The 24,514-nt window shown below is 35.7% G+C and overlaps 1 protein-coding gene across 1 annotated transcript; it reads left to right on the top strand.

Annotated features, from left to right (window-relative positions):
* Positions 1-242: 242 nt before the first annotated feature.
* On the top strand, positions 243-23,843 carry BUB1B (BUB1 mitotic checkpoint serine/threonine kinase B). Its single transcript, XM_032208963.1, has 23 exons — positions 243-355; positions 843-998; positions 1,504-1,563; positions 1,662-1,806; positions 3,429-3,625; positions 5,116-5,294; positions 5,375-5,574; positions 5,935-6,029; positions 7,423-7,640; positions 8,351-8,457; positions 8,562-8,698; positions 8,879-8,928; positions 10,944-11,025; positions 11,157-11,259; positions 12,646-12,920; positions 13,461-13,615; positions 13,863-14,006; positions 15,850-15,959; positions 16,871-17,029; positions 17,273-17,415; positions 19,530-19,701; positions 19,927-20,033; positions 23,269-23,843. Exons 2-23 carry the CDS (start codon positions 859-861, stop codon positions 23,456-23,458), a joined length of 3,168 nt encoding a protein of 1,055 aa, XP_032064854.1. The 5' UTR covers positions 243-355; positions 843-858; the 3' UTR covers positions 23,459-23,843.
* Positions 23,844-24,514: the final 671 nt, after the last annotated feature.

The following is a 24,514-nucleotide window of genomic DNA, read 5'->3' as shown; positions in this document are numbered from 1 at the left end:
CAAAGTGAGTCTACAAATAAAATCTCTTAAATAAAATCATAGTCTTATCGCCCTCTAGCTGGACATGAATTAATTACAGCGGTTCCAGCCTTAGAAAAGCGCCGCCCCGCCCACGAAGAGTTAAGTCTCCCACGTCAGCCGGCGGAAGCCTGTCTATTTTCATGTTCTGTCCAATCAGAGACGATAAATATTAAGGCAAGAGCCAATCAGACCGAACGAGTTGCTGCGGTTGGTGGCGGTTAATATTTGAACGCAGACGGTGGAGGAAGCGGCTTGGAGAGTCTGGTGAATACGTTCCGGCTGTGGCGAATGAACGTTTGGAGGCTCTGTCCTGGGTTGTGTTGGGCCAAAACAGGTGAAGGAGAGATGCGCGTGTTTGCCTGTGTGTTATAATGGTGGGATTTCCGCGGGGTGGGGTGGGGGGAAGTAAAATTAAAATGATGTCTCGCCGCTCCGTGCAGCATTTGCGCTGTTTTAATTACTAAGTTAGTTTCTTGGGGGAAAATATTAAATTAATTGCAGCAATAGTTCACAGGAACACGTGAAGCCGGAGAAGCGAAAACCATTTAGACTATTATACCAGCGCTCTTCTAATCCTTTGAGTAAAGTTACAACATGCATACATACATACAACTTACGTAAAATTGTTTTATTTTTTTAAAATATGGAGTTTTCTCCCAAAGAGGAGTCGTTTGTAAAAGCGATATCAGGATTTCTGGTGTAATTATAGTTATAAAGCCCTTAACAGGCTATCTTACACTTTCCCCGTTTGTTTTTACACATGTTATGATTGTCCTCTTTTGGTACTTACCTTTGGATCTGTCTATATTATTGAATAATAGGCCAACACAAATTACCATGGCTTCGGATGGGAATGAATGGGAATTGAGCAAAGAAAATGTGCAGCCTCTGAGGCAGGGACGAATAATGACTACTTTGCAAGGAGTTTTGGCTCAGCAAGATGTTTCTACTCACACAGTTATTCAGCAGCAAAAGAGGTGAATGTGACAGTCATTTATCTCATTACTATATGCATGCCATTTACAATTCTTTCTTTAAAATAAGACATGGTTTTATTTTACATACAAATAGAATAGCTGGGTGTTTAATATGACTGCTGCTGTGAATATGTATTTCACGATTAAACAATTCTGGACATATATACATATATATGCCTAGTAGGTTTTTCTCTGTGTTGAAAGTTTAAATTGGGTGTAATTTCAAAATAATTTTTAAGCATGTACAACTACACTTTTCATTTACCATTGCTGTATTCTTGGTAGGATTTTTCCAGTTTATTGCATATCAAATATACACTCTGTTCCCTAAAAATCTGAATTATATGTATGCTATTTTAATTTGAAAATATTTTTTCTAGTTCTTTAGACATTTATTTACTGTATCTAGACAGCAGCTTACCATAAACTAACTCAGCAATATTAGAAAAATCAACAACTAAAACAATCTATAATGTAAAAGTCATACATTTGATTATTATTTCAGGGCATTTGAATCTGAAATTCGCTTTTACTGTGGAGATGATCCATTGGACATCTGGGACAGGTATGCTTAACTTTGTAAGTGAAATATGAAAAAACCCATAATTTTCAAATCTAGTTATTTTTTCCCCTTGTGTTTATATTTATTTTTAATATCACTAGGTACATCAAATGGACAGAACAGACCTTTCCTCAAGGAGGTAAAGAGGGCAATCTTTCTGCTGTTTTGGAGAGAGCTATTCAAGCTTTGAATGAACAGCAGAGATACTACCAAGATCCCCGTTATCTTAGTCTCTGGCTTAAATTTGTGAGTAATTCTATATTATTTTGTATCCAGTTCATTGGCAAACTTTATTTAGATATGATACCTTATCGTGCTGTGAACAGCAATATTTTCACACAAAACATTCTTTATGGGAATTGTCCCCATTTATTTGTTCATAGAGCAGCAATACTACACTAATTTGTAATGTGTTGGGAGTATCTGAATAGTTCATCAAATCATGCTTAATCTTCTCCCCTTAACAAAATCACAGCATTACAACAAGACCAGGCTAAATCTAAACTGAGCATATGTATACATACCTTACAAGTTTTCCTTTTAATCAAAAGACCACAGATCACTGGATCAGTGCTTTCCTTGACCATTTCTCAGTAGATCACCAACGCAATATTGCTTTTTCCCAAAGTAAGCCTGAAGCCTGACTAGAATTGATTTAGCTATATGAGTTTTATTCAAACGTGTCTGAAATTGGTTAACAATCTGCTGAAAGGGTTTAGCCAGAGAGATGTATTGAAGTGGATTACAATGTTAAACTTTTAAGAATAAAATAGACAAATTTATAAGTCCTGGGTGTAATCAAAAATTCCATCCCTATTAGATGTAATAAGCACAAAAGGAAAGGTAATCGCATTCCCTAAGTAACATGATCACATACTTGATTCTCAGTGTCATCGTATTAGTTTAGAACTGCATAAAATAGATAACATGGTTAGACAAGTAATTAGAATGAAATAAGAAAAAAAAGATTACTTGGCCTCAATAGTAAGGAGCATTTCTAAAGAACAGAAATACCTTTGCTAGATAATATTTCAAGGCAACTAAAATGGACCCCATGGCTGTATCTACGACTTAATAATTCATTTGTTCATCTGTTTCAATCCTTGTAAATTGAAAGAACACAAGCGGGATGCAGTAATGCATGGTAATGCATCTATTACCATGAAATCCAAGCCCCAAAATAAAGACAAATCTAGAGCCCACAAAACTCAAATTTAGAGATTTTAGAGAAGAAAAAACTTAATTTTTGGCTACTAATTAAGACATGCTTCTGTTTCACTTCAGTAAGAATATGTGCAAAAGAGAAACGTGTTTTAAGTATGAAACCTTTATGTTCAAAAAATTGTGCCAAACCATTTCAGATCAGGCATGTCAGCAGAATCAAAACTCAGAATTTTGGTATACTGGGTTTCAGCCAAAACAAAATTGGAGGGTATGTGCGGCCTGAGTAGAGCAAAGTGGTGAAATGTCACTCCTCTGTACTCCAATTCCATCCTCTGTGTGTCTTATGTGCCCTCCACTGTTCTTTACCTCAGCCATCAATATCCCAGCAAGGATCAACTCACTGATCTCTGATTTTCCAAGTCCTTTTTTTCTTTTTGCATGTTCCATAGCCAAATAAATCTCTTAGCTTTGTTTCATGCTCCTGCCCATTATCACCTGAAACCACTTCTCAGAGTAAAAATGTTTAGGTCTGCATCTATCACAAAACACCTTTCTGAATAGTTTCTGAATTATTGTAATGTCTGTTTTATCTGTGGATATAAAGACTAGACATAGAGCTTGAACTTGAAACTTACTGAATTCTGAGTTCCTCTTTGAAAAATAGTTTATAAATGAGCATTTTTTCCCTTCATTGTGTTTTTTAGGGGAACTGTTGCAGTGAACCTTTGGATCTTTATAGCTACCTGCATAGCCAGGCGATAGGCACTTCACTAGCACAACTTTACATTACTTGGGCGGAAGAACTGGAGGCAAGAGAGAATTACAAGAAAGCTGATGTGATATTCCAGGAAGGGATCCTTCATAAAGCAGAGCCTTTGGATAAATTATTGTCCCACCATAGGTAATTGATGAAAATTGAGAGGTGCTTGCTTGACTATAGAAAATTAATTGAACACAGTTTTTCTTAGCCCATTGTAATAGTTAATTGGTAAAGTATTTGTAATCTGCCTTGCATGTAACCTGCAACTGCATAATCAACCTCTCTTCCTCCCCCCAAAACTTTGGCCCAATTTAATCACACATTAGCCATTGTATGCCCCATGCAGTGAGTTTCAGCTTACAAAGTTTTTTGCATTTTAATAATTTAGTTAACCAAAATGCTACCGGACTTTGAATAGGAATGATAATTGCATGGCTGCACTGGAAGAATTTAGCAGAATTTCTTGTTATTAGTTGCGAAGTCGTGTCCGACCCATTGTGACCCCATGGACAACCTTCCTCCAGGCCTTCCTGTCCTCTACCATTCTCCAGAGTCCATTTAAACTCAGGCCTACTGCTTCGGTGACTCCATCCAGCCACCTCATTCTCTGTCATCCCCTTTTGTCCTCAATCTTTCCCAGCATTAGGCTCTTCTCCAGTGAGTCCTTCCTTCTCATTACCATATTTTTGGAGTATAAGACTCACCTTTTTCCTCAAAAAAGAAGCTGAAAATCTGGGTGCATCTTACACACTGAATACAGCATTTTTTGCCTCCTGAAGCCCTGCCCCTTCACCAAAATAGCCATGCTTACCCTTATGGAGGCTTTCAGAGAGCTCCTGGGGTCTGGGGAGGGCAGAAATGAGCAAAAAACGGGCTGTTTTGGGGAGGTTTGCAGAGTGCAAAAACTCCCCCCTTTTTTGAAACCTCTTTTACTAATTGATGAGATCAAGTGATCAAGTGCTGTGCCAGCAGAAACACCTACCTATCTACTGAATTTCTCTCTCCCTCTATTTCTTTCTCTCTATCCCTCTGCCTACCTACCCACCTACCTACACACTCTCTTTCTCCCTACCTATCTACTGTATTTATCATCTATTTCTCTCTATCCCTTTATCTACCTACCTAACTACTCTCTCTCCCCCTATCTACTGTATTTCTATCTATCTATCTATCTCTATTTCTCTCTATCCCTCTACCTACTTACCTACCTACACTCTTTCCCTACCTTCCTACTGTAGTTCTCCATCTCTATATTTCTCTCTCTCTATCCTTTTACCTACCTACCTACCCAACTACTCTCTCTCCCTACCTACCTACTTTATTTCTCTCTCTTTCTCTCCTTCTCTATCCCTCTATCTACCTACTTACTTTTTTTTTTAAAGCCTCTTCAAAACCCTTGTGCGTCTTATACTCCAAAAAATACGATAGATGGCCAAAGTATTTGAGTTTCATCTTCAGGATCTGGCCTTCTAAAAAGCAGCCAGGTTTGATCTCTAGGACTGACCGGTTTTAGCAGAGGTACTTTGCTGCAAGAAATCTCCTTGCATAGATTATTTTGGATTCAGACACTGCTTCATTAGGAAGCAAAAAGGCAGGAATGATAGCTGAAATCTTGCTGTTTCTGTTTGTAGGGAATTCCAAGCCCGTGTGTCTCGACAGGTTTTGGAAGAGCTAGGAAATGATTGTGATGTAGAGGAGCAGTTGGACAGTACTGTTTCTGAACCACAGAGAACCACACTGGCAGAACTGAAGGGGAGAGGAAAGAGAATCATAAAAGCCCCAATTAGCCGTGTAGGAAATGCTGTAAGAGGTAAGTTGTTGTTATGCTATTAGAATTTGCCAATTATTTATGAAACATTGATAACTTCATTATGCAATGATGTGTTGTAGTCCCAAGCCAAGGACAGAGTTTCCAATACCCACCATCTCAGCAAGCATCAGTTCGTCCCACCTTTTCTGTGTTTGATGAAAACAAAGTTGCAGATTCTACACCTGATTTTCCAGTACTTACACCACAGCCTTGGGTTGCTCCTCCACCCACAAAATCAAAGGAGAATGAATTGAAAGCAGGTCCTTGGACCACAGGCAGGGTAAGAAATAGGAAATCTACTTAATGCTATTGAAATATATATAGTGTGTCAATGTAAAACAACAATGTATTCTTCAGGGGGGGAAACAACCTATTATTAAGGATTCATTGTTATCTTAGCACTGTCTTTGGATAGGTTTCTTCTAAACCTTCCCCCCCCAACTATTTAGGCTCCACAAATTTTCAAGGTATTATGAATGTTTTCTGCTTATTTGCATTACTTTATAAATGTGACATAAGTACATTTTTTGCTTTGCTTACATCAACTGTCTATTAATCAGACTATAGATAAAATATCTACAAATCAAACATGGTCCATCAGTTGATGTATTAACATAAAAATGGTTTTCTTTTGTTTCAGCGTCCTCGATCCAATACAGATTCCAGTGTTGTGGCTTCTGCTGCAACCCCCAGCTTTACTCCATATGTTGAAGAGACTGCACAGCAGCAGGCCATGTAAGATTTCAGCCTTAGACTATTAAATAACTGAGTAAGGGGAGAAAGTACTCTTATAAATCTTCTCTAGTGGGTTCTGCTATTCTGTCATCTTACTCAAGAAATCTGAGAATAAAGTAATCCATATGGGAACTGTCTTTCTTTAAGAGATTATTTTATTTTGTGTAATCCCAAAGAACAAAAATCGTCTTCTCATTTCTAGGTCAAAGGATAAATTGTTTAGATATGTTAATACTTTTTCTTCCAGCCTCCAAAAATGAAACTAAAAAACCCCCAGTGAATGTAATTTTGCCCTGAAACAGGAATAGAGCAATTTGCAGTAAATATTTACTTACCCTTACTTACTTTATGAGATGTAACTGACTCCTTCAGTAGTGAGTGTTACCATTTGTATGTGTCTTTTTGATGGAACTGCTTATAAGGAATAATGAGGGACAATTTAAACATTTTGGAAGGTTAGTTTTGTTCCCAGTATTCTACTGTATTCCTTTCTGATTATTTGTACTGTTCAGAATTGCTGTTGTATATTTATCTGGATATATTATTTGCTAAATAAAGTAGTCCTCATGTGGGAAAGGATGAGTGTGATTGTGTTAGGATGCTATGTGAATAATATTGTTTGAAGTGTTAATTGCTTGCCAAATCAGTAGTTGTAAATAGCAAAACAAATTTCCTATTTGAAAATTTGGCCTGCCGTTGTACCCATAATATAAAGTCAGTTGGGTGCTCTGAATATTTTTATTGGCAAATATGGGCAATAATATAGAAATCAATAACTGCCTCGTTACAAGCTGAGGAATAGGTGTGGGGGAAATGCAGCCCTAAAAAGTTTGAACACCTCTTCTGTAGAAGACATTGGTATAGTTGCAGAAAGTTCCCTCCATACAAACTACAATTACTGGCAACTTTATGGGGACAAAAAACATCCTTTCAAAGGAAATGCAAAAACAGGCCTTTCTAAAACCAAGGCTTTCCCTGTTCTCTTATGAAGGATCAGCTTATGTGAACTCCACTTTTTTTTTCACATGTGTTTTCTTTACCTTTGGAATAAATTGGAGAGATTTTTTTTTAACTCCAAACTTAATGATAACTGGGATTATGATGAACTTAAGTTTGCTCAGATTTGGAGCATAGGTTTTCAAAGTGGAAGCCAGTTTGGAAATTACACCTATGTTCCCTCCACCATCTCTTCCAAAGGTGCTTGCGGTTACTTTTATTTTTCTGGGAAAAAATATGTAATTTCTCTTATAAATTTTTGTAACAATTGTTTTTCATTAGAGACTGGGTTTTTTTATGTACCTTTCTTTTATGACAAAAAGAAATTAGGAAATGACCCTAATTCCTTGATTATTTATACTTGGTCCATCCTCTCTTTGTTCCATGTTTCTTTCAGGACTCCTCACAAAATAGAGTCCAGCATTAACTCTGTATTAAGTGCCCGAAAACCTGGAAAAGAGGAGGATCCACTACATCGTGTGCAAAGCCATCATCAAGATGGTCAGGAAAAGAAAGAACAGCCCATGTATTGTAAAGAGAGAGTCTATGCTGGAGTAGAGGAGTTCTCCTTCGAAGAGATTAGAGTTGAAATCTACAGAAAAAAGAGAAGGGAAGGTATTAGATCCAAAAATTACAAAGAAACTTCCAGAATTGCTAAATGTCTGTATTTTAAGAGTTATGAGTGGAATGCACTGATAATTTCCAAAGGTTGCTATATTTAGCATCATATGATTGAAAGAGATTTGGAAAGCACCTTTGGGTTATTCTACAGTTGAAACCATTCCTGTCCTGCCACTGAAATATGGCACGTATTTATTAAAAAGGTACTCTTTCCCCCATCCCACGGTAGAGGTTTTCCTTAAGCTGGAATAAGAATGCTGCAATTTTTATTTTCTAATGTGCCCTTAAATGTAAGTGGCAAGACATGCCTTTATGTGCCCAGGTCATTTTTTTCTAAACAAAAATAATGGAAGATTTTAAAATTATACAAAAACCATTTTCTTTTGTTTTATTCCAGAATATTTGTGATAGTTTGCAAATCCTTTTTTGTATTGATTTTACACAACAATTTTGTGGCATAGGAGTCATATGTTTATTTTAATTATGCTTTAGAATGGGGTTACATACAGTGCAGCCATTATAAATGGCAGCCTGTTTCTAAGTTTCTCTTTTAAAGATCTAGAGAATGGTGTTGGTGTTACGATGCTGAGTAGCTGGAATTATATATTACATAGCAGTTTAAGCATTTTTTAATGCAATCTCTAGCATTTTGCTACACAGCTTTTTGCTATGAAGATTATATCTTGATTTTCTTTCATATAAAGAACTGGAGGCTTTAGCGCAAAAAAAAGCTGAGTTGCAGAGAAAGATTGAAGAAATGGAAAAAGTAGTGAGAGAGCAGCAAGAAAATAAGCAGAAATCAGGCACTCAGGTAATATTCTAGTTTGGCTTTACCATCTGCTTATTATTTAACTTCTGTGCACTTGCATTATTCTTAATGCATGTTGTCATTTTTTATTTATTTAACAATCACAGCAACAAGTAGAACAAGAGGCTGCAGCCGTATTTTCTGCCGCATCAAAGGATTTGAAATTTTCCCCAACTGAACAGCAACATGTTTTAGATACTGAAGCAGTTGAAGGATTTCTTCCAGAGTGTTTTTCTATAAAAAGGTAATAGGAAAATTGCTTTGCTGGAGGGAGGGAGAAAGAAAGAGAGATCTTTTTTTTTAAAGCCAATAATTCAAAATTCTATGCTGAAACAAGTGATTACTTGCACACATACATTTAAATAAGTATTAGTAGATCTATTTATTAACCTCGTTTTCTGTTTTACATCCTGTCATCTTAAAGCAATTTTGACTTGGCTGAAAGTAATCAGTGCAAGAATTCAAACTCAAATGGTAAGTTATGTTTATAGATTTTTTAAAAAATACAATCATGAGTCCAACCAAAGGGAAGATGGGAAGTATTTTTATATGAATCGCCTACCTACTGGTAAAGTGAGTTAGGGTTTTTTGTTTTGTTTTTTTGAGAGCATGAAAATAATCAAATTGCAATTTAAACTTCCTTCATTAGCTTGCTTTGCAGGGAAATAAATTCTTCAGTTCTAGTGAGGGACATACTGCTTCCATTCCCAGCCATTAAACAGGCACTCGCCTAGTTTACCAAATTTAATCATGCAGCATCTCAAATTATATTTGTAAGTTTATACAAATATATAATGTCATGGCGTTGATGGGAAAGCATGTAACCATTTTATGGACCTTTTCCCCCTCTTCCTATGTTCCTTTATAAAGAGGCTGAATCTGGAAAACTTGGGTGGATGCTTTGACTGTCTGAAAAGGGATTTGGCCATTTGTGTGTCTCTAATCTGCTTGAAATATTTATCTGAGTGTATCTTTGAGGAAAATAGATACAAAAGACTAGAACAAAGTACAAACAGCGGCAGTTGGCAGCTGCGGAAAGGTTTCTTTAAAGCCTATGGGCATTGAGAAAATGGCAGAAAAACTCACCTATCACGTAACGATATTGTTAAGGACTTTTAGTGGAAAAGCCAGGTAACAGTTTTTGGCATGATACTTTTTTATTTTCTAATAAGAGAAAGAATTCTGAGACTAGGAATGACTATTGTAATTATATCTCACACTGTCTAGGAGAGAGATTTACATACAATTCTCATGCAGCAACCATTTGAAATTAAAACAGTGAAAAGTTTATAACCAATTATTGCATTTATAGCCATCACAGCATCCTATGATTTCATAACTGATTTGCATGCTTTGTGACCTGCGTGAATTTATGCCTATTGCAATGCTCCTGGTCATATGATCACCATTTGTGTGTTTTGTGATCACTTGTGGCAAGCAATGTCATTGGAGAATGTGGACAAATGAACATAAAATATGTTGGAATCACGTGATTGCATGCATTGCAACTGCATTGCTTCATTTAACAATTGAAGGGGAAGTAAGGTTGTAGTCTGTTGTAATTGTGTGATTTTCTCTTTAGTAATCAAATTTCCAGTCACAATTATTATTGCTAAGTGAGGATTACCTACAGTGCCTTATTTCCGATATGGTTTCTTCATAGCAATTAAATAGGTTAGACCAGTGATGGCTAACCATTTTGTTGTTAGGTGCCAAAAATGCCAGGGTGTGCATGTGAGGGCCAGCACACATAATGCAAAACACACCCGCACATGTGCACAACCACTATCACGTGCGCTGCATTACTCGCCTCCAAGCTGAGCTTGGTTATTTCCTCCAGGGGAGGCGGTTTTCACCCTCCCCAGGCTCCAGGAAAGCCTCTGGAGCCTGGGGAGGGCGAAAACCGCCCTCCAGAAGCCAGAAATAGATCCTTTCTGAATTTCTGGTTGTCCCCTTGGTCCCGTTTTTCACCTTCCCTAGGCTCCAAAGGCTAAAGCCTGGGGAGGGTGAAAACAGCCTCCCCATACCCTCCGGAAGGCTGAAAATCAGCTGGCCAGTGTGCACATGCGTGCTGGAGCTGACCGCTCACATGCCGGCAGATATGACTCCGTGTGCCACCTGTTAGACTCAGTCAGGATTAGACTGAGACTGTTATGGTGTTTAGGCCTATAAACCTGAATATGAGTGGGGATTTGAGCCAGTTCAGATATAAACTTCTGGATCCCTGTATTAATTTTTCTGCTGGAAGACTGACAATTGCTAACTTATAATTGACAAAAGTTGTATAGAATTTTTTTAAAGTGAGATGTAATTCTCTTTACTATAATAATGCAATCTGCTTGTGAGCCGATACCAGTTTCAGAAAAAAATTATAACGTCAGTGAATTTAGAGATAGGATATTAAAGTGCTCTTGATAATTATATTAATGTACTCAGCCTCTGGAAAATATTAAGCTGTCCACCATAAAACTCAACAATTTATCCTTCAGAAGCTGAGATTTGTCCGGTTGCGACTTCTATGCCTTTCTCTATTTTTGATGAGTCATCTGCTATAGAAAATAAGACTCCCAGGTAAATCTAAAATTTTAAAATATTAATAAATGGTATATTTCAGCACGTTGCAAGTCTGGTATTTTAAATAACATTCTAGAATTCAGTGAATGCTCAGTGTCATCAAAATAGGCATTTGTTTTATCTTTTAGTTTTTCACTTGGCCTTTCACTGGCAAATGGTAGTCATCCCCTCGCAGCCCGCAAACTTTCAGAAAGTGTCACTGCTAAGGAAAACGTACCTCCTGCAAATTTGGTAAGTGTTCATAGTTTGTATGATGCATATTATGAATATATTTTGCTCTAAAAAATCATTATATCTTCCTGCCTCTAAAATACTACTTTCATAAAAAATATGCTTGCATGTATTAGCAGACTGCAAGCCAACAAATTTAGGGTTCTATCACCTTGCATCTGTGAATGTACATATTTAAAAATACATAGATAGGTCTAGGGCAGTTGTGGGATTCAAATTGTTTTACTACCAGTTCTGTGGGCGTGGCAGGGGAAGGATACTGTAAAATCTCCATTCCCACCCCACTCCAGGGAAAAGTTACTGTAAAATCCCCATTTCCTCCCGATCAGCTGGGACTCGGGGGGCAGAGGGGGTGGGGACAGTCAGAGGTGATATTTACCAGTTCTCCAAACTACTCAAAATTTCCACTACCGGTTCTCCAGAACTGGTTAAAACCTGCTGAATACCACCTCTGGTCTAGGGTCAGGTGTCTGAGCTGGATCTGTAAACCTGTTTCTTAACAACTGATGATTTTCAGTTTAAGTTTCATCTACATATAAAAGCTTCGTTTCAAGCCTGAAAAATAGATGTTTTTGATTAAGGCTGCACTCCACTTAAGGTAATTTACCAGAAATTATATACTGGCAACTTGTCAAATGTAGTGCATGATAGGAGACTTACTAGGACCTTTCCCCCACCCACCCCTACTATTTTGCATCTTTCAGGGATAAATCACTTTTACAAGAAATATGATTCATTAGTTCAGGTTTCACTCTAAAGGCTGCTTGAGATTAAGCCAAGTGCAAATCATTTTTATATGTTTTCTGCACAATCCCAAGATAAAGTTCTTTATTAGTAGGTGATGCTTTTGTCTATCTACACATATGTACATGCAGATGTTAACAAATGTATAGCATTTTCATTTAATTGACTCTGAATGAGCAAACTGTATATCAATACCTGTCTATATATTGATATTTGTCTGTCTATGAATAGAATATGAAAGCTGTTCAGTTTGCACTAGGCATCAGTATATTTCAGAAAATAGTGTGGCACAAAATAAAAGGTAAGCATAATTCTAGATATAGTCTAATAAGCAGGAAAATATATTTGCCAGCTATCATAATAGTTTTAAAGAACCAAAACTCACTTTTCTTTAACAACTTACTTGTTTTTGGTTATTTAGAATTGTTCAAAATAACTAACAAAATCTACTCTATGTGTTTGAGATTCAGCTTTGGAAAAATTATGTGTAAAAGTTTCAGTTGCAGTTGAAATGGTTTAGGAGATAAATCTATATTAATAGAATTCCAAACCAATTATTTTGTGTTGCAAAGTCTATCTGAATCACAAAATCAAACTTCTCAGAGATACTCATGCTGTGATGTCTTCTGCATTTTTCTGTAGGACAAACTTCAAGGAATTGAAACCTTGAGTGAAGATGCAATTGTCACAGGCTTATATCAGAACAAAACTCTTTTCCCTAATCCTGAAGACACATGTGATTTTGTTAGGGCTGCCCATCTAGTATCAACACCTTTCCATGAAATAACAGAACAGAGGAATCATCTGGGTGACAAACTAGAGCAAGAATGTCTGGAGTCTAAGACTACACTTCTGAATCAACAAACAGTTGTTTGTGAAGGACAGTATGAGGAGTCCATCTATGTGAAAAAACTGAGGTAACTCAGTTGGGAGGTCAACACTTTCTGAATGTTTATATAGGATTGAGCATACAGCTGTCTTGGTTGCATATATTGTGGTTATATAATTTACAGAATTTCACGATATTCTCCAGGTTGCTTACCTGTTCTACTATAAAATTAGAAATAAATTCTACTTGCTGATGAGAATATCAATAGAATTATATATCATCGCTGTATCTAAGAATTTCTGTTATATAAAATTCTGTGTAGACTTGAGGCCTATACTTTGCCCCCTTCATAAGTAGAATTTCAGGACAAAATTATATTTGAATTCTGCTGCTACTAATAATTCATGGATTGTGTTAAAAATAATGCATTAAACACTTCTCCCATGCTTTTTAATATCTATATGTGAAACTGCTGGGAAATGTTATATGCAGCTCTGGAGTAAAGTGGCTTCAGTACATTAATGATATTAAATGTGTGCTCTGTGGAGCTTTATTCAAGCTGCTTTGGGCAGTTTGAATAAATTTGCAGAGTGTAAATTTGATACAGTTGTTTTCCAATTACGCATAGTCCAATTTTGGAGGCAAGTGTGGAAGATACCAGATCTTCGGCATCATCAAGTTCCCCAATACAAATCTCTACTGTTAAATTGGAACAAATTCCGGAGAAATTGGAATTGATTGATACTACTGATGAAATCACCAATGATGTTGAAAACGCCTCTGGTGAGTTTGCAACTGACAATTCACTTTCTTATTCCAGGCTCAAAACATATGCCTAATAAATATATATTTGTAACTATGTTCTACAAACTACTTAGCAAAAATAGTTGATTAACATTTCTTCAAGGGAGGATATTATGATACTGGCCTTGGAAGAAGTGGTACAGCCTTTATGTAATTATTATAGAAGAAAATTACTATGCTGTATGGAATTGTTATCTGACAAATTATGGTTTTGGGTTTTTTTTAGATGACTCTTCTGAGGGTTTGCAGAATGCTGAACAACGCAAACAGTTGTTGCAACCTCTTCCAGATTTCTTGACCGAGGCATTTGGCTTTGAACAGGAGGATCAAATTATGCCTTGGATAGAATTGGAAAAAGAAGTTAATTTAGGTGAGACTTATTATAGTCTATTTATGGTATAATCTGTTTTAATAAGAAAGTCTAGAGGGAGAGTGGAAAAGCCATGGGCAGCATGTAACCCCACATTTGCAGTCCCCTTACAATGTATGGAATTGTTTAATCTTTTGTTAATTTGGGGGAATTAAAGGTCAGAAAGGGTGGCTTGAACCTTGCTAAGATGCTCTCTGCTTAAGTCTGGTTCCACTAGGTCAATTTTATTTTTTCATGCTGGGTTTCAAAAAAAAAAAAAAAGGCTTTTCTGCTCTAGTGATGTCATAAACAGTACATAAAGGCAAAAGACTGCTTCCAAGATACAAAATATATCATTCCTGCATTGTGATATATAAAATGTTGGAAACTTCATTAAGCCAGCATATATATTTTTTCTTCTACTTCACTTTGTTTGAATTCATTATGAATTCTATGTGAATTGAAAAAAATATTGTAAGCATTCAATATTATTGTGATGCTTAACTAGGTTACTAAATTTACCCTAGGTGGAGAGTATCTAGCCCTTTAAATAACAGATTAGCTTTATATGCCTAGAGAACCAATAGAAAAAAGAAGGTTTGATTAGGATTTCAGGCAAGATTCAAGAACTTGAAAAGTTCTTATTCTTTTCAATTTCAGATAAGTAGTTGGACCTTGGATTAAAGTGTACAACCCAGGTCTAGTCTGCTACTTAAGGATAAAATTGTATTAGGTTTTTTGTACTTTATCTCAGTTTTAACTTATCACGTTACCATGCAGATGCTGATCTTTAACAAACCTGATGAAGTGTATTTTGTGAACCCTGAATGGTTTATTTGAATCTAATTGATGATGCCTTACATTTCAGTTGCTTCTTTTTTTCTCTTGAGTTAATCCTTAGAGGAGGGGTACCCCAAATTTGACAACTTTAAGACTTGTAGACTGAAGTCCACAAGTCTTAACGTTGCCAAGTTTGAAGACCTCTGCTTTAGAGTGATACAGGGAATCACAAAAGTTGGCCAAGGAATTCAGCTGTTTGTCTTGTCACATTTAAAACATTTATCCTATTAAACTACTGTAGAAAATATCAGTGCCATCAAAAGGTTACATTTACAGCTGGCAACTGTACAAATAAGGGTCGTGTGTGATTGAAAATCATTTAGGAGATGTGCTTCTAATCTTGGGAAAACAGAGTGCTTTCCTACTATTATTTAAAGCAGTGCGTCTCAACCTTCCTAATGCTGTGACCCTTTAATACAGTTCCTCAGGTTGTGAGCCCCAACCATAAAATTATTTTATGTTTTCCATATTTTTTCAAAAATATGTGTTTTCCGATGGTCTTAGGCGACCCCTGTGAAAGGGTCGTTCGACCCCCAAAAGGGTCCCGACTCACAGGTTGAGAACCACTGATTTAAAGGATTCTAGCTTTTTTCAAATTGTCTCGTAAGCCTGAAGAAAAAAATGCTACTGTAAGAAGCTGCTTCTTTAATGCAGCTTTCAAAGCAGGGACAACTTTGTGCTCATGCAGATGTCTGAAAAAAGTCTGTTGCTTTAATTAATAGCAGGCTTGTGAGGTTTGAAGTACTTCTTTCAAAGCATTTCTGAAACATTGCACAGTACAAATAAATATGCAAGTAGTGCTATTGATTATTATGCAATCCTCCACATGCGATTCATTGTACTATCCTCCCAATAATTCTAGATTAATCAACTACCATATCAACTCTAGAAATGTGTAGTGATGTAGGGTTTTTTAGAATTAAATGTTCATATGCCTAAATATTATTTCTAAATGTGTAAAGATCGGAAGAACATGAAATGTTCTAGCAATTATTTGTTTTTGCAAACAATTCTTTTTCAACAGGAAATGCTATTTATCATGTTACTCATGAGTATTTGATAAGTGAACAAGACAAGATATTCTCTGCTGTATCAGCTAATGTAACAGATAAGGATTCAGCATTTTTAATAAAGGTATAATTATTTTATTTTGATCATCCTTTAACTCTTTCATACTCTCATATGTTCATTAACACTTATGAAGCCCTTCAACCTACTGCTTTAATTTGCAACGCAGTTCTTTTGCTTCTGTTCTAAAATGACAAATTACCCAAACCCCTAAGATTGTTTTCTAATTAAAAACAAAAATGTACTCTATTTGAACAACAGTTAAAAATACAAAGATTGTCACCATAAAAAAGTAGAAAGGCAGCAAAAAAACCCAATTTTTTATAACTGCCTTAAGCTGTACAGTAATGCTATTTTTTTTAAAGTAATCATTCATTGAAAAGTAAGTTGAAATAAAATTGTATTTTAATTCTGAAGCATAAGAAAAACAGAATAAAACTTCCATTTGTTCTATCTGCCTGAAATGTATCCCGGATGTTATCTAGGGAGCATTTTCCTCTGTTCAGAAAGACATAGTTGCAAAGAATGTTTTGCTAGCAGAATGATACTGTTAGATATAACCAATTCTTTTTAATTCAATCTGTATGTAGTCCCCCTGCATTATGTGGGCCACTAATATAATTTTGACTGCTCATCCCACCCCTATTGGGTGGAATTAGGCAGTGTTTTCAGATTTTCTAAAAGCAGTGAATCCAATGCTCATAATAGAATACTTTTCCATGGTGAAACTGCAATATATGCATGGGATTGCTGTGATGAGATCCGCCATATTGGCTCAGATTTATCTGCTACATAAGCATGCCATTTATTTACTTGTTTAACTAATTTATACAACCGGCTATCTCACAAGCTGGGCTGTGTACATGGGCTATAATTTGTACATTATCAGATAACAAAATGATCACTTAAATTTGGATAAGCATAACTGCTGAAGTTTGAATATTAGGAAGTCATAGTTGTAAATATTCTTTATGCAGGTGCATTCTGAGCCTGTGCCATGGGACTTCTACATATTATTGGTACTTCAAGAGCGCTTAGGTGCTGAATTTGACCAGAATTTTAGTCTCTGCACTTGTTTCTTATACCACAATGGCTGTGTGACTCTCCATGAGATAGTACGCTCTCTCACTGTTCAGGTCAGTATGTGCATTGTTGAATGAGTAGGAGTTGAATAAATTATGCACACTTATCTTCATATGTAAGTAAAATAGCTATATAAAGAATTGGAACTGAAGTAGATGATGCAAAATAAAAAGAAGGTATATGACTAAGAAAAGAAGCTTGAAAAGTAGGCATGATATCAAGATTTAATTACCTGAGTTGGGATCAGAATGATAGAAAATTTGCTTATGCCTGGTTTTTATTCTCCCATCTCACAGGATATGATCCAGCATGATAAAGTTATCCCTCGGGAAGTGATACTGCTGATAGTTTACAACCTCTTAGAAGTGGTGGAAAAATTGCATAAAGCAGAAATAATCCACGGGAATCTGAATCCGGAAACATTGTTCTTGGGAGACAGGTTGGCTACCTTTGTTTATTGACCTCAAACATTGTGCTTCTGGACTGGCATTATTCAAAATAATATTCCAAGTAGATGCAAGTTTGATTTTGAGTAAAATATGTCACTGAGGAAAAAAAATAAGAGCACTACAATAATTAATCCTAAATTGGTGTTGGAATAAAGACTGTATGGACACTTGGGTCAGTAAATTCAAGTTTGATTGTATTCTGTCCTAACTTGTACCTAGGATTTGTAAGGTTACCAATCCATTTGGAGCGATCACAAACATATAGGCGTAATCATTAATATTCTAGCTTATTGAGAACTGAGTGTCATGTAACAATTGTAAAGAGGGGAAAAACTTGTATTAGGAAAAGAACTTTTATACATTGTGGTAAACCATGATTTGCTTGATTATTGTTTACGGAAAAAACACAATTGAAAAGTTTTCATAAATTGCTAAGTCATAAGCTATGATTTATAAATCACAATACAATAAACAGGAATAAATCATAATGTGATTTTGTTTAATATATTATAGTTTATTCCATGATTAGTACAATATGAATCCAGCCGCTTTGTGATTTTGTAATGCTGTTCTTATGGGTTGCATTGTTACACCAAAAGAGGTAATGCATATTGAGAACTGGATTAATGTAACTAAAAGGAAGTCTGCCATTGTAGAAATATATATTATATGCTATTCAGTTTTCAGGCCATTGTTTACATATATGATTTCTCCATTTAAATTTGGCAATGGAGTTCTGTTTTTAAGGGTGAGAATATATATATATATAGCTGGGAAGTATCTGGTCCAGCGTGTCCTGTAACAGATATCCTCCCATAGCCTCCTTTCTAGACTTCTTCATATGTATTCAACTTTTTTTCTGATAATGATCCCAATTTGTGCTAAAGCCTTCAAACATAATTTGCGGGCCTCTGTAGTTTAAGATATTAAAATGAAACAATAAACTGTGGAGATGCACTATAATGAATAATTACTTTCAAACGTATCATATTAACTTTGGTGCTTATATACTGTATTATAGCTTGCTACAAAAGGATCTATTTGCAATTTTATTTTAAATATTAAAAATAAATATAATTAATAGCATTCCAAAGGTGGTCAGTCACATGCATGTTGCCTTTATATTTTTATGCTACAAATATAGTGATCCTATGACCATTTTAAAGGAACTGCCATCTGTTCTATATATTATCTGTTTCTGGTAATAGAACAAGCAGTATGAAAACTTAGGGCTGAGTGAAGAACTAGCAGAACTATATTTACTGGAAAGAAAGATCCTGAATTTAAGATACTTCCCCTCTTCCCTAACTAACATAATCCTACACAAAGATTACATGGAATAAGTTATAAGTACTGTTGTGTCAAGTATTGTTCTAACTCCTATAACAATTAATCCCGAAGACCACAACAAATGTATAAATGAGTTTCATTGCCCAGAGATCTCATTCCAGAAAAAGGAAGTTCGGGGCAAAAAATCAGTATTGACTGAGTACAGTTAACTGCCTGTTGTAAAATAAAGCATCGGGGTGAAAATTTTATTTCTTATATGTATATATGCACATACAAAACATTTTCTATTTAAACTACTCTTTCGTGCACCTACATAAACGTGGTGGACATCTAAGGGTGGTAAAGATAAATTATTCTGCAATGACCTATGGAATTATTCCAGGCCAGTATGGTAGCCTTAGATTCTTCTTTGCCTTTCATTTGTAGAAGATTAAATCTTCAGTTGAAAAAAAATGTTTAACCTATAAATATTCTTTGCAAACTAAAGATCTGGTTTTCATGACTTTGATCACATAGCTGGCTTTCATGAATAGAGAGGGTCTCCATTTCAGACACTCATCCTTCATCTTTTAGAAGCAACAAGAAGAGAGACAAAACTCATGTGATGGCTCTTTTTTTACTCAAAACAGTCAGTATGGTTTCACATGCATGCATGTACACCCATCCTTCCAACCACTTGCTTTTATTATCCTCACATCAAGTACACTGTTAAGAATGAGGCAACTTCTTAGTGCAAACACTAGAGGGAAGCAATAAGATGGGATGTGCAAATACTGTAACCATTCAATTAAACTGCAAATGTGCTCTCTTTCAGTATGTACAATTCATTTGCCATGGAGAACACTAACAAAATTCTGAAGATAGTAGATTTCTCTCACAGCCTAGATTTACAACGACAGCCAACTGAGAATTCACTAAAAAGCTTCCCAATAACTCAGACCCAGATTGGACAGCAAATCTTTAATGAAAACACCTTAGTACATCAGGTAAAAAAAACATTTTTCTTGGTAACTCTTATTTTAAAAAATATTTAATTTGGGGGGGATAATTTACTAGAAAACCCCTGAAAAAATACATTTGAAGTTGATGTAATGTTTCTGGAGTAAGCTGCTTCCAAAGAGATTATTTTTTTCATTATATGACTCGATCGATTAAAGATTATGAAATTACAAGTCATTATTATTAACACAGAAATCCTTCAATCATTCCAGGTGGACATGCTTGGCATTGGAAACATTGCCCATTTGATTTTGTTTGGCGAATACCTGCAAGTTCATTGGGAAGAAGACAGATGGAAAACTAATAGAGATCTATCTCAGTAAGTTTTTAGCATTTCAAAGACTGTGCCTTTTGTTTCCATTCTAGATTCACCATGACAGAAATGATACCATTAATTGAGAGGAATGACATATTTAAATCAGAATAACATGTTAATTAGTTAAGTAATTGTGACAACCACATGTGGTCCTGGGACTTAAGTATATGTGACCCAAAGGTGTTTTTACAGGAGGCATCCGGACTTCGTTTTTTCTTTTGAAGATGTTTCACTTCTCATCCAAGAAGGTTCTTCAGTTCTGACTGGATGGTCAGGAATGGAAGGATTTATATTTCTTGCAGACAGCTGATCATTATGACTGCAATATTAATCCTTCTTTTCTGCAAGCTATATAATATATAATAATTTTATTTATAATTGAGAGAAAATACTTTAAAAAAAAAAAACTTTTGAAAAATGTTCACAGAATGACCAGTAATGTATGGGCTGTTTTGTAAATGATATCTGTGAGAACTGTAATTTGAAGCAGCTGCTTTTCCCATTTACAAATGTCCTGGTGAGGCTCTTAACCTTGAGGACGATGAGTGTGAATATGTATCTTTCCAGGAGACTTGATCTCTGGAGAGAAAACAACATAATAATTGGATGAGGATGGAGTGCAAGAAAAACAGTGTAGATGGTTTAGAAAAGTGAATTACAGATTTGGTTTTGTGGTTTATGGTGGACAAATAGGAGAGCTGATGGTAATGGAAATCATGTAATACAATTAATTACAATTTAATTGTAAAGCTGGCCAGACTGTTTTTGAGGGATTTACTGTTATCTAACACAGGGGTCCCCAACCCCCGAGCTGGGGCCCTCTACCAGGCTTTGAGCCGTTTGGAACTGGGTCATGGAAGTGGTGGGTGAGTATGTGGGTGTATCTCGACTGGCATGTGCAGCAGGCAAGCGCATGCTCACATGCTCCATTTGTGCAAGCAGCAGGCATGCATGCCTCCGCTCGTGCAAATGGAGCTGCATGTGTGCATACTTGCTCACATGGAACTATCCTCTTTCTACCCACCCCCCTCCCACTTGTCTGCGAAGCTGGAGAGGTTGGGGAATTCTGATCTAACACATTTCATGGAATAATATAAGTATATTAACATCAGTTCTCCAGAGGTTAGAAAAGATATTGATTGATTGATTTGACTGATTGTTTAATTTAATCATTACATTTGGTCTGGATTCTACTTTTCTTTTTATCACATGTTGGGATTCAGAATAGTCTCATGAAATCTGGAGTATCTGTATTATATAGCCCTTTCTTGATTGATTTAAGCCACTGTGAGATTTACCAAGAGCTATCCCTTTCTGATCTACAATGTATTAAATTGTCCGTTTATATACTTATTTGCCTTTAACTTTATTTTAGAGTACTTATTTTTATCAACTATGCAATTAAGGGAGTGTATAAATTATTTCCTATAGGTTTCTTTCTTAGAGCTATAAGTCATCATAACTCATGTTTGAAAAATTAAATTACCCAGTTTTGTAGATAGATTTATCTGTTGCATTCTAAAAAAAAAGGTTGCCTTTTTATAGCATTTCTTTTTATGAGTGAGCTTTAAATAGATGAATGTGCATCAACAGCTTCATTGAACTGGCTAATGAAACGCATATGATGAGTTTTCAAGCAGATATAAGCAGAATATTTCTGGTGATCAGACTGTTCAGAATCTCAATTGAAATATTTGCATGTGTGCAGGAACACCTTATTCCAGTCCTTAAATTGTTACTTATATTGCACAGATGGAATAGTTTCAGCTAGATAAATTTAACTAAAGTGTTTCCAGTGATGCTCTCTTTTCTGTCTAGGCGCATTAATTCACTAAAATTCAAATAATAAATTTATTTGCATTACGTTACATTGCATGTGGGTTTACAATTTGAATTATCATGCTTTTTGTTTCAACATGAATTATTCCAGTCCTTCAGATGAAGATGGTTTTTTGACCTGATGGGAGAAAAATTCAAATCCCAACTCTATTTAATAAATTGAGAAATAGTTTTGCTGTTTTATAGTTTGTCCTTCTGAATGTCACATAGCCTCTTGAGGTCAGCAGTCTATTTGATAGTTTAAATCAAGAATTTTGGGAAGCAAAGGACAGCTTGGTGAGAAAGAAATAGATTTTTCTATCCTTCCTCTAATCCACTTGATTTCTATATTCTGTATATTATTATGGAGTAAGGCAGGGGTGTCAAACTTGTGGTGTCACATGATGTATCACAACTTTTCCCCCTTTCACTAAACTGGGCGTGGATGTGGCGCATCCGGGCTGCGGGTTTGACAGCCCTAGAGTAAAGGAATTCAATTCCTTATTAGGACCCTGTTTGCAGAATATAACTTCAAAAACTAATAAAAAATCTGACTTGTATTTCCATGCTAACCAAATAGAAGAGACCTGCTCTTTCTTTCAGCAGGCACAGAAATGCAACATGGCATTTTTGTGGCAATGTTTAATGTGTGTACAATTGTGATATTGTATTATTACTCACACACACCCTTTCCAAAGCTAGTCAGTAGAAACAAAATATAGCATATTTACAATCTTCATTTTACATACGGGGGAATGGTTTATTTTAGGAAGGTGCACTTATCAGTGTTCATTCTTGAAGCTGTTTATCTGCATCAAAACCTGCCCTTTGAATAAACACATGCAGTGAAATACTATAAAACTGAAATAAACGGCAAAAGTAGATTTTTTAAAAGTCTAGTTTTAGATAATTAGACCATTTGTTATGAAATATCTACAGAGCTTTTACTGTGTTTCTGAATTGAGATATGTTTGCGTAATATTTGAAATTTTGTATTTCTCTTTGAAATGAACAAACGTTTTGGAACTCATGAAATCCTACAGGTGCATAACAATTAATATAATTGTTATGCACCTGTAGGTATAAATATAATATAACTCTTAATTTTATGCTCTGGATCCAATCCATGTTTAGAAATAAATTACTTCTTGTGCCAGCTTTTAATTTTTCTTAATGAGTAGAAGGCATAACATCCATAAATATAATGGTTAGTGCTTTCGGAGATCCTTTATATTTCATCTTATTTAGCAACCAGATAGGTCTCATAATGTGGTTTATGAAATTAATAAAGCATTTACATCTAGGTGGGAACTTTAGGGCTGCATTCGAGGATAACTGAGAAAGTACAAATTTATACAAGAATCTGAAAGTGGCAGTATGCAGAATATTCTCATAAAAGTGCTCTTTTCTTCTTGTTTAGGTCCACCGATGGTGATTTGTGGAATACATTCTTTGACAAAATTCTGAATGCAAATGGGAAATCAACTGTGCTGCTTCTGCATGATCTCAGAGAGGAACTGAGCTTTGAACTATCCTTTGATAGTTCTTTCCCCAAACACCTTTGTGATTTCATACAAAGCTGGAAGCCTTTCCTCATATTGGAGACCTGATTCTGACATAGAGAAAATGCCTCTCTTAATATTTCCCTACTTTTCTACTTCCCTCTGTATCACCTAAGGCAAATGAAAGCTGATGCTTGATCTTGGTCCTGCTAGATGTGTAAACAATAGGAACATTTTTCACAATTATTTACTCATAGGTTGTCAAATGAAGCTTAGCTGATGCCTTAAGAATCTATACAGTTGCTATCCATTGGCAATGTTCTATGCCTGCTTCTCTATAAATGTCCAGAATTGACTGCTTTGTAGTATATTAACTTTTTCATCCTTAAACTGTTGTAAATCCTTTGTTTGTCTCCTTTCTGTGTAACCACTGTTCAGTAAAACTGTTTTCTTGCCACCATGAAAATTTCAAGAATTATTGGATGAATGAAAAATGTTGACACTATTTCTAGTTTTTGCAGTTATTTGGATTGCTAGGTTCCTTAAACAAAACTTGGTATCTGAACATGTTTGGAAACAGTACCAAAAAAAGTCCTGCAAGAGGCAAAATGCCAGCTCTTTGATGCGATGTTAGTTACATAATTGTCATTTCCCTACTTTTAGTGGAAGTGGGAGGGCGAAATTATTCATTTGCGTCTCTATTAGTACTGCCCCCACTTCTGCCACCTATGGCTGCTATTTGGATCACGAAGAAAATTCTACTTTGGGCAGTAGCATTTACGTCAGTAGCAGCATTAGATCATTGATTGCCGTGGATGTTTTTCTCAAATATTAAAACATTCACTTGGCAGTCTAAATTGTGTATAATTTGTACAGGTCATTCTGTACGTATAAAATGATAGAATATATTTCTACATTTGACAATAGATGGAAGCTGCAATCTGCTAGTAGAGAACATGCCAATCTTATGTAGTAATGCTGCCAACACTTACTCTGCAGAAGCTTAATATCTGTAGTGATTGTTTGGATCTCATCCCTGGATATTTTTCACTGAAATGTAGTTAATAACAATGAACTAAATTGATGGCAGAGGCCGAGTTTTCCCTTTCATAGTAGTTAATGACCATGTAGTAATGGTTGGTCCCAGTACATATTATAATAATA

Source organism: Thamnophis elegans, chromosome 1 (assembly GCF_009769535.1).
Source record: "Thamnophis elegans isolate rThaEle1 chromosome 1, rThaEle1.pri, whole genome shotgun sequence".
Taxonomy (NCBI): Eukaryota; Metazoa; Chordata; class Lepidosauria; order Squamata; family Colubridae; genus Thamnophis; species Thamnophis elegans.
Note: the sequence above shows the minus strand (reverse complement) of the source record. Positions and strands in the feature narration are given on the sequence as shown.